This window comes from Ostrea edulis, chromosome 2 (assembly GCF_947568905.1).
Source record: "Ostrea edulis chromosome 2, xbOstEdul1.1, whole genome shotgun sequence".
Taxonomy (NCBI): Eukaryota; Metazoa; Mollusca; class Bivalvia; order Ostreida; family Ostreidae; genus Ostrea; species Ostrea edulis.
The window spans coordinates 46,538,508-46,550,645 of NC_079165.1; the positions used below are offsets into that span (position 1 = coordinate 46,538,508).

Below are 12,138 nucleotides of genomic sequence, written 5' to 3' on the forward strand. Positions count from 1 at the left end.
TCACATTTCTCTACAAAACTGAAAAATATGTAATATTTTGTGTATTTGGGCCAGTGGATTTTTCTCTGATTTAGTAAACAGTCCAGATACAAACACCCGAATGGCCAGTGCTCAAAAAAGTTTTTCATTAAGACTATTTATATACATTATGTATATATACATATTTACATGATTGTGTGGATCAGCCCATTGGACAAATAGGATGTGTCCTTACTCACTCCCCAGAAAACATTGATTAGCAAGTAAAAAACAAACATTTAATTTGCAATGTAAACATGTTTGTAGATTTAGTAGTTTTTTCCTTTAAACATTCAGCCATCTTATGTAAATCCTTTCGTTTGCTCTGAGGAAGGGACTAGTTATCCAGAAATTTTGACAATCTAATTGTTTGTGTCGTAGGTCATTTTAGCACTTTGTGTGTGTGTATAAAATATTATGAAATACCCAATGTTAAACTAATTATAATCAAAATGTGTGTTTTGTTCAGTTCAGGGTGTCTTCTTGTTATTATTAAGAGCTAATCAAGTTAATTGTATTAAGGTTTTAAAAGTTAACATGGCAAACGATGGGAAAATAAAATTTCACAATGATCTGACATCTTTAAAAATATTTTAGGCAGAATCACTACCTTTTGATACTGATCGACCCTTTTTCTTTCAGATAACCAACATTTTTTTAAAAATGTGTTTACTTATCCAACTTCGAATCCCAAAGTAGATATTGTAAACTCCTGATACCATAACCAACTATGAAGTCATTTGTTTAATACGCAATCCTGGAGCAGCAAGAACAGAAGTAACTCATAGCGCCATCATTAATTTCATGGTTATGTATGCATCAATGTTACATTTGCAGCTGTCCGCTGACACAAAAAGTAACAACAAAGCATATGTATTTATATCACTCATGATTGAAATCATTATACAGTATATGTATGTAATGAAATATTGCAACAGCTGACAGTGCTATTAAATGTACATGTTTACTATATTGTTCAATATTGATGTTTGTGTTGGAGCATGGGAAATAGGGAAGGGAGTAAATCATCCACTACCCCTTCCCCTACCATCCTCCATCTCTTGTGAGAATATATATACATGTGTGTGTGTTAGTGTGTGCATGCATACATACTAGTATAAATATGAATCACATGCATGTAATCTATATTCAATGATAACTTATCATCTACTCTTCAAAAACTGTTGAAATAATGCACTTTTTCTTTATTTAAGGTACATTTCCTGAGTGACCTCGACCTTTCCAAAATGACCTTGAGACAGCTTGGTCCAAAAGATCAATAACTGCTGAAATATTGTTGACATGAAGAATTTTTTTCATGTATAAAGGTATATGTTCCGAGTAACCTTCACCTTTACAAAATGACCTTGAGTTACCTTTGTCTGAAAGCCATAAATTGCCTATTACTTATATGTGTGATATATGGTCAATATCTGTTCAAAAACTGTTGAAATAAAGAACTTTTTACTTACATAAGGTATGTCCTGAGTGACTTGACCTTTCCAAAATGACCTTGGTTCAAAAGTCCCTGTCTCAAGGAATATTTGTGATGAATTATGATCAATTTCTGATGAATTTAGGTTTAGGAGACTTTTATATAAAAAAAAAACCTGTTGAAATAAGGAACTTTTATATCATCTGAGTGACCTTGACCTTTCCAAAATGACTTTGAAAGACCTTGGTCCAAAACTCCTCGTCTCAAGGAACATTTTTGATCAATTATATCAATTTCGGATGAAAAGGTGATGAGATATGAGCTCAGACTATATGTTCCCCTGAAATTTTTCAAGGAGTATAAAAATGGTGTTTTACACAGTAAATTTTCATGCATTATAGACTAGATATTTGTCTAAAGCACAAACTATGAAAATGTATTGAAAGGGTATTCATTCCTTAAAGTCTGTGTGGATTTCATATGGAAATTAATTTCCGGAAATGTTTTCACTGATTTTCAGGGGAGTTAAGTCATACATGCCCATAACTCTCCACAGTGACAAGAACTCCCACATAATTTGGACATGCTTGAATATTGAGGGTCCCCTGCATCAAGACTTTACTAAATATAAGAAAACTTCAATGACAAATAGTTAGTTCATGCCTATCCTTAGATTGCAATTCTTTCTCCAAAAATGACATGTCATAAATTCCATCCAATCAATCAAACTCAACTTTCCACTTTTTTTTATTTCCTTCAATTCATTTCTCATATAAAGACTAGTCACTTCTGAAATATAATACATAAACCTCCAGATGAAAATAATTTCATTCTTGTATTTTGTACCAAAAAAAATTTCTGCAAAACTACTAAATCATGTGTCATATTACGGATTCTTGTAAAATCATTTAAAAATTTCATCTGAGCCCTTTGAAAATGTTTAATTTGTAATGTTGAATGTACATGATGCTTTGCAATGCTGTGGTAAGAAGACATCTGTACATTTGTGTTTCTTGTCAGAAGGAGCATGGCACACACAAACACTGTGTCGTCAACATTGATTATCATAAGCAAGATGAAATAAAGTGCACCGCTAGTCTGGAATCAGATGTGCATGATGCATATCTATGTTTGCATGCTTGAAATTGCAGGCTGTGATGCTCAATTGCAATTCTAAAATGAGACCACAATGACTACATTTGGGTCACAATACACCCCCCCCCCCCTCCCCCACAAAGTTGTATCAACTGACCAAATTTGATGGTCCTAAGACTCACAGTGCTCAAGATATGATCCGGATAGGATTTGTAAATGTAAAGTCATAAAATTCCTGAAGGAGGCCACAGTGACCTTTTGGTTTGCAATACTCCGTCCGTCCCCCCCCCCCCCCCCCCCCCCCCCCCCAGATGCACTTGCTAGCTGACCAGGTGTTTGATAGTTACATCACAACACACCTTACCCCCCTCCCCTCAGATGCATCAACTGACCAAGCTTGATGTTCCCAGGCCTCAATGTGTGAAAGATATGAACAAGAGTAAAGCAAATGGTACATTAACATATGCTCATTTCACCTTCAGTGCAATATCTGTATCCATGATGAAAAAAAGTCCAGAAAACTATCTATCCTACTTTTAACCTTAAAAACGGTAACGGTGCATCAATCAAGTTGAAATGTGAACTGATTATCTGGTGACAAAATTTCAGGGCAATACCTGTATTCATAAAGAAAAAAAAATCTCGAAAATGAAAACAGGGTTTTTGTACTAAGTGATACTACAATCTTGACCTTCAGAAATAATAGGCATCCTCCGATTGGCACAAGGTGTATGTGTACCAAGTTTGACGGTCCTAGCCCAATGGTTCAGTCTGTATCCTGCATACAAGGTTTTCCTATTAAGTGATACTACAACCTTGACCTTGAACAACAAATGGCATCCTCCACTTTGCATGAGGAGTACCAAGTTTGACAGTCCTAGCCCCAATAGTTCAGTCTGTATTCTGCCTACAAGGTTTTGCTATTAACTGATACTACAACCTTGACCTTGAAAAACTATAGGCATCTTCATCTCATCATGGTAATTATTAAAATGTACTAAGTTGTACGATCCTAGCCCCATAAAAAGGTTTTCATATTAACTGATACTATGACCTTGGCCTTGAAAAAACAATAGGCATCTTTCTCATCATGGTTATTAAATGTACCAAGTTGTAAGATCCTAGCTCCAATACTTCAGTCTGTATTCTGCATAAAAAGGTTTTCATATTAACTGATACTATAACCTTGACCTTGAAAAACAATAGGCATCTTCCTCTCATCATGGTGATCAAATGTACCAAGTTGTAAGATCATGGAGCTTATGGTTTATTTTGCCTATAAGGTCTGGACAGACAGCCAACGCTATACTATAATAAGTCCCGTCTTTGACGGGTGTATAAAAAGCTATGTTTAAACAGTATTTCATTATGTATAACATAATAGGATTAGGTAGCAGGCAGAGCTATCTAAGCCTCGTCCTTAAAAAATGAGAAAGCTAATAGATGGACGGACAGGAAAGCGCATACCACAATATAGTCCATCATAAGATGGGCGTACAAAAAGCTATACATTGGATATTATTAGTGAACAATTACAATATCTGGAGACCAACACCCTGAAGACTAAAACGTGTAGATGATTTTCTTGGGATAGGGTCTAAATAATATCCCAAAACATCATTCACAGATTGTACATACAAAACTTCCTTTATGGGTGGATCAAGAATTTTAAGCTTTTATAAAGATCAGAAGTTAACTCAAGTGTCTATAGCCTCATATCAACATCTGATTAAATTACAGTCCAGTAAGTTTTTTATCATGTCTAAAGGTGACTGTGCTTACTGCTTGAGATATCTATTAAGTAAACAAAATTCACATTGAAAATGCCTGAAAGGCGTATCTGCATTCACACAAATCCAATGTTTTGTGTCCATCTACAGAACAGGATTTCCGTTACATCATGCCAATTACCTTGTGAGAGCCTCATGATACATATGCATACCTGTCTGTCATATTGAACGACATTTAATTAACTACCAGCTCTTCAAATTTACATCAAACACCAAAATGTCTCCATGTTTTTTCTTTCCTGAACAAATTTTACACACAACATTGAATATATTCATAATCATCTGATAGTTTAGGCAGTCATAACCTTCCTGTAAGTTAAAATTGTTTAATTTCAAAATCAAATGAAAACTCACCATATTGAAAAATTTGTGACAATTTGCACATTTGTTACTTCCACTGTATACATGCAAACCATAAATTATTGATCTATGAAATGTTCTGGCTTAATCTTTTCCATCACGAATCCATTCCAGCAAAAATACTTCCTGCAACTTTCCATAGAATGACCACCTAGCAATTCAATTTCTCCTTGAAATAGCATCATATAATCACTACATTTCACTATCCAACAGTTTAAGTGACAAAAAATACATTCACACAAAACAGCATATCCAGCGTATTCAGAGATTAGCCCAGGGAAGACCAGAATAAAGCCTTTTCCTATCTTGATGAGATGACAGTATTATTCAGTTACAATGGTGATCCATGTTCTCCCGACACAGTAAAGAGATTGCACCAAGAAATCAACACGTATCTCTCCTTTGGATGCACATGACGAAATGGCTATAGACCTTACTGCCTTGTAATGATGGCGCATTGGTATTGATTTCTTCACAATTGATCAATATTGTGAATAAGAAAAATCTTAAGAGCTTCTGGCTGGGAATACACTAATAGTCTCCTACATCCAGGGCTATCCACAGACTTTGTGACCAATCAAAACAAAAGCCAACCAATTAGTGTTTGCTTTAATCTCTAGTGATTGGTCTACTAGAAGACATTGTATTTTGTCTTACAGTGGAACAACACATTGATATTTGATCAATGTCAGCAATATAATCTTTCCCAAGACACAACTAAATTAAAACATTTCAAAACATTTAATTCTTTTGATCAAAGACACCCAACATGTGCTTCAAAATTAATTTTGCTCCTGCAGTACATATTTTTATTTGGGATTATCTCTCGATCTCTGACCATTAGACTGAATAAAATAATGCCTCGTTATCAGCTGCTCAAAATCTATTTTTTAACACTGCATGTCATACATACTATAAAAGTGTGTATTTCATCTGACTCAAAGTTACACAACCATAAACATCTTATCATTTTCTAATAAATGTTCTTATAATGAATAAGAAAATATCGAAGTACTCAAGATTAGAATTTATCTTACACATGAAATAATCTTTTCAATCATGCATGTGTCAATATAGATTCTTGTCATGGGCTGATCATTTGTAAATATTGTGAATGATTATAGAGTGGGTGTATCAAGGTTAGAGGACACGGGATCCTCATCGTCTAACCCACATAAAACAATACACCAATAGTGATACACATCCATTATTCAACAAAAGAGGCCTTTGGGCTTTAAGTGTTACATGAGTAGAAGGGGTGCATCTTTAAAACACTAGAACTAGATCTTGTAGGTACATTGTATTTTGTAGTCAAAAGTGACAAGCATTACTTCTAACAATTCACCATTAAATAATTGGGACTTTAAGACTTTTGAATCAGTGATCTTGATATTGGCCAAATGATCTTGGTAAAGAGTCATGATGCACTGTCTGGTCATTTCTAATGTATCTCCATAACAAAGTTATAGCCGGACATGAAATGAGAAGGACAGAAAAGGCATTTCCTATACATATACATTAAACTGTACCACCTATATTTATTTGCAGAGACTATAACCTATATAATAAAGCCCTACCCTAGGTCCTAAACCCTCAACTCAGGTGCCATGAATTTTAATTTTGTTGGGTTTCTATGTGCATGCTCATCATGACTATTGTGTTCACGTTTTGTCTTTGAGATGTCTGACTGTAAAGCTGATATTTAAAGATTGCATTTTTTAAAAAGGGTTAGGCACTCCCCTCAAGTTCCTGGCCAATAAACCACAAAGTCTATAAATTTTGTTTTCTAGGGGACAGGACCAATGGATGTCAGAAAAAAAAAATCTAAATTCAAATTGCTAGGGATGAGTCAAAACTCCTCATAAATTTCTGTCATCCGACATCGATTATGAGATTTTTTGGGAACAAATTAAACTTTTTCAACATATACATTGTATATCAAAGTAACATTTCAAGTCTATATACACTTTCATTTGTGAATAAACAGCACAGTAGAAACGGTATAGAATTTAATTAGTATTTGATAATCAATTTGGATCAACATTCATTATATTTAGTTTCAAGGGTGTGTGGGTGTGGGGGTGTGGGGGGGGGGGGGGGGGGGGTCTTGATCAAAACTACCAGTATGTGAACTTAGTTTTTTGTCAGACTTCTGATCTTGCCCCTAACTCTATGCTACATGCCCAATCTAGAAAACTGGCATAGTATCTGAATGGAAGTTGAAAATGTTCAACTATGTATATAATTGCACGACAATCACATAAAACAAATGTAATAGGTCAATAACCAACAAGAGGCCCATGAGCCAACTGTGGCTAAATGTTTACCTAGGTGAGGGGGAAGGGGGCATTTGAATACAATAAAAGTTTATTTCAATTAATTCTTTTTTACCTTCTTGTACATGTACAAAAAGAAGGTAATCAGGATAAAGCATCTGAATGCCACACCTCACCAGGAATGTCACAGCTGGTCAATTTTCAGGAAAGAATTAACCCAGGTATGGTTCAAACTTGCATATAAGATGCATCAATGTAGGCACACAATGAAACAATTTTAACTAAACTGAATCTACATGAGGATGCTTTTATTTTTATTTGACATACCATAAGTCTTGCTGTTCCAAAGATGAGTCAAAAGTTGTTTCCCTACTCTACAGATTCCTATGAAAGTTTCAGCCTCCATTTCTCCCACAATAGTGAATTCTAACCCCATGGGCTATCATTTTAAAAAACTTGAACCTACACAATTATGATGAGATATTCTGCACAGGTTTCGTAATTTTTGATCAAGTAGTTTCAGAGAAGATTTTTAATAATTTAGTCCACTATTTCCTCCTCATCTCTCCTTGAAGACATGGCCTTTTATTTGAAAAATTTTGAAAAGCTCTTTTAATTACCAAAGGATGCTTTGTGCTAAGTTTGGTTTTCTTGAGAAGATTTTTTTTAAAATGACTAACAGATAATTGTTCATGATTTTCATTATCTCCCCTTTGAAGATAGTATGATCCTTCCTTTTATCTTTGAATTAGAACGCTTTGGCCAATATAGTATTGCATTGTGCGATGACACAATTGAATCTGTTTGTAATACAACTGCGAAATGCAACAGAAACTGGTTGGTCCATATGTATAAGTCAGCCCAAATTCCCTTATAGTTGTCAGCATTTGAAAACATGACGGCCAGATGGAAACAAACTTCAAAGGAAAAAGGAGAACTAATACAGTTGTATTTCAGTGGTAAAAGCTACAGACCATAAAAAACTTGAATCCCCTTCAACCAATGATAATTTGGATAAAGTCTCATTGATATTGGCCCAATGGTTTTTGAGAAGATATTTGAAGTGAAATAACCAAATTTTCAAATTTATCAATTACATCCCTTTTGAAGAGGGTGTGGCCTTTCATTTGAACAAACTTAAATTCCCTTCACTCAAGGATGCTCTGTGCCAAGTTTGCTTGAAATTGGCTCGATGGTTTTTGAGAAGATTTTAAAAATGCAACAGCCATATTTTGATAATTCTTGATTACTTGATTACTTCCCTCTTAAAGTGGGTATGGTTCCCTCATTTGATCAATATAAATCTCCTTCACCCAAAGATGCTTTGTGCTATGTTTGGTTGAAATTTCGTATAGTTTCTGAGAAGTTAATGAAAGAAAAACTGAGCAAGCTCACATATCCCATACCTCCACACTGAATGACAATGCCACACACAATGACAATGCTATGCATAAAATACCAACAAATTATTATTCCTCCACCTCTATTTTGTGCTAATGAACATATATATGCATTTATTATTTATATATTTATACCCTTGGAAATATTGTTTATATAATTACGAAATCAAAGTTATGTACCTCATGTACCATTGTGAATGGTTTGAGCAAATAAATGAAATGAAATGAAAATGTGCTATACTGTACTTAGTAAACTATTTCCATACACATAACTACTCAAGTCATATTACGTACCACGGTAATATTGTTCAGAAATGTAAATTTTGTAAAATATTAAAAAAGAAATATTTTAATTCCATATGGCTGGAAATCCATTTCACACCAGCTGCAGTGCCAAATATGCTATTTAATATTATTATACTTTCATGTAAAATACTCGAACCTGATTGGTCGAGAAGCATTTGAAAAAACATATTGTTACCCTCTGAGAACAGAAAACACGCACCCCAGGGTGATAGTATCTAGCAACGGGTAACAGTACTTGACAACGGGTGATATTATAAAAAATTATCACATGCGTCAAATTTATGCACGTACGGTTCGCCGTAGATTGCTAGACGACGACGTTTGAGCGTTTGTAATAAATGCAAGTACCCGTATCGAAATACGAAATATCGCATGACAGTGATTGATCAAATGTCAACAGACGTAAGTTTTTCTGTTTTCCAGTTTACATAACATTCAGTATAATAAAACAAATATTGCATGTAGTTGAGGGTAACATTGAAATTTTCACCCCTCTAGAAACCATTGTCAACCTCGGCTACGCCTCAGTTGACAATGGTTTTCTCGGGTTGAAAATTTTCAATGTTACCCTCAACTACATGCAATATTTATATAAGACCAATTCATTGAGCATTCATCAGGAAGCTTGTCATTTGTGGAAAAATATGACATTGTGAAAGAGTTATACAAAAATCTTTACAAGAGTCACTGGGTCAGACAGATCTATGTGATTCGGTAGACTTGTTAGACATTTTAAAATCTAGTTTGAAATTACTGCCCTACAGTGGCCTAAAAAGCAGCACTGGTGGAAGAAGAATTATATATAATAAGAAACTTTCTTTTTACGATGGAATAACAAGCAAACAATTTGTCAAACTAATACATGTATTCAAGCATGTCATGTACACATACAGACTCATGTTTTGTGGTCAAAATATAGACCAAAACATAGACACAAAGGCCAGAATGAGTTTTTAATAAAAGTAAAAATTTATGAAAAGATTTACAGCGAAAAGTTTTATTTTCAACGGCAAGAATTTGAAAACAAAAGTTTTCAGTTGTCGGAATACTAGTGCATATAATACATACATATAATTTGTATACTGTATTATACACGTACATAGATTCTGACTATCAAACACACAGACTCTGATCATACACACAGATTCTAACTTCAATTCAATATTTTATTCAATTCTGAACAGGATTGGACAGCAGGGTAAACCTATGTTAGCCCTCTCCCTGACTATAATGCACACAGACTCTGACTGATATTGTCTATATCATACATGATTTAATTCTCTTGTAGAACATTTTGACTTATGGGCATTTTATTCCTTCTGTTATAATCTCAATGCTGTCAGTCTAAATGAAGCAAACTTCAGAATAATGTAAAACTAGATTACCGTCTAAGGAAACAAATTACTGCATCAATGGAATGTATTGAAAATCCGAGGGGAAGGATTTTAAAGTGGCTCTCTAGACTTTTTAAGGCTTTTATAAACCCCATCAAGAAGGATTTTAAAGTGGCTCTAGACTTTTTAAGGCTTTTATACACCCCATCTCCTCCTTACATCCTCTTATTTTACCCAATCTAACAATTTTATTAAACTAAAACAATTTAGTCCCCATTCTTCACAAAATGAACAAAGATTCAACAGAAAATTAAATCTGATGTTTTATGGTTAGGAATAGTTTCTGAGAACCAACTGATCTCTTCATTTAAAACATCATGTCTCTGACCATGTCTCCAAAGAAAATATTTATATCACCATTGAGTGTCCCAAAGAACACAAATATTGTGTGCTCTGAAATAAAGTAAATATGGAATGCAGATGACGAACACAAAAAGTGACTCCTTGGCTACACAGAAAATACATTATACTGCATTGGAAGCTTTATTAAAGATTAAATCAAATACCCATATACTTATTCTTATAAACACATACCTTCAAAATTGTGTTATATCCACATTGAAACTATCAAAACATACCACTTGTGGCCCACAATATGTTATAATAGTAGTAACACTGTAATAGCAATGAGGTGGGATGACTTATTTCAAATTAGCAGCAGTGGAAAACTAAAGTTCCCAGTGTCGTGTCAGCCCCTGGCAGAGAAAGGCTATAAAATGCATTAAACATGTAGGCCAGGACACAGGAGGGTTCAGTTCTCACACAGTAGCAGGCCACAGTGGAAAAGGCCTAGATAATTTATACAAACACTGGCAAGAACAGCATACCTCACTTAATTCACCTGTCTTCACACCAAGCCAGCTGACAAGTATTGTATATAGACTGCATGCAAGGTATCATTAATAAATCACAAATAGTAGTATAAAAAGCACATCAGCTCAACAGTGTCTCTCAAATGCCAAATTTATCTCTCTGCGATATCCACAAACAAAACTTACAACCTTTGCAACACAACTATAACACAATGTAATAATATGCACCCACATGATTTATTTCCCCTCCCTCTAATTATCAAATATGACAGTGGTTGCTGATGTTGAGTGGAATCCACTGATGAATGAACAGATAAAATCCATTCACAATAAAACATTGACAATTCCAGTCCAGAGGCAAAAATTATTCCTCAATATACTTACTAAGAACAATTGATAAAACCAAATTAATACAAAACACCTTACCATGGGTTGAAAAATCTACACTAGTTTACCAACTCAGCACAGCAGCACATCAGTTTAATGCTTCCATAGTACCTACTACAAATACACCTCTCATTTCTCATTAACTTTGTTTACCTGCAAGCACATATTTGCTCTCTTTCTTTCGTTGCATCAACATTAAACATAAAAAAAAACTTGGCAAAAGTTCATAGGTAGAAATTTATCTAGCATACAATCTAGCATCACTATGAACACATACTGAAGTTAAATTTTCATCAGCTCCACTACTGATTGTTATACTTTGTGTGTGCTCATCATTTTTCGTATTCATACCCCCCCTCTCCTACCAGTATTGTGGCAATTGGCCAAGTCCCATTTTAATTTGAACTTAACAGTTCTATGTGCAGTACTACCAATGATTAACATTATCAATAATAGCATTGATTTGTACAGAATACCAATTGTCAACACCTGTCCTTCTCTCTCTTTGTCTCTGCATCTTTAACCTTATTAAATCTTGACCACTCTTGGGAGTTTAGTACATTATTTTTTTTTCATTTCCATAAAGTAACATGAACCTAATAACACCTAAGGGCAATGCACCTTATAGTAAATTCTGGTCCATATATCCCACTACTGGTCATGTCCAAACTTGGGACATATTATTTTTTGTAATACAATGTTATGTACATCGTCGGATACCCACGGCTGATCTCGTCTTCTACTTCATCTTGTAGAAGACGAGATCAGCCGTGGGTATCCGACGATGTGTTATGTACTAAGGGCAGTTCACTTTATCGCAAGTTCTGATATCCATCATCAAAGATTCCTGAAGAGGTAAAATGTA

The 12,138-nt window shown here is 34.5% G+C and overlaps 1 protein-coding gene across 6 annotated transcripts in view; it reads right to left on the minus strand.

The window, feature by feature from the left end:
* Positions 1-11,404, minus strand: part of LOC130051713 (CAP-Gly domain-containing linker protein 1-like) — a 52,162-nt gene extending 40,758 nt beyond the window's left edge. The window contains exon 1 of one of the 6 annotated variants that reach the window (XM_056154216.1): positions 11,313-11,404. In XM_056154216.1, the coding sequence (XP_056010191.1) occupies positions 11,313-11,315 (3 nt within the window). In that variant the 5' untranslated portion in view covers positions 11,316-11,404. Of the gene's footprint in view, positions 1-4,692; positions 5,277-10,608; positions 10,894-11,312 lie in introns of those variants that run through there. The other 5 variants (XM_056154218.1, XM_056154220.1, XM_056154215.1 and 2 more) reach the window with 5 other exon arrangements.
* Positions 11,405-12,138: the final 734 nt, after the last annotated feature.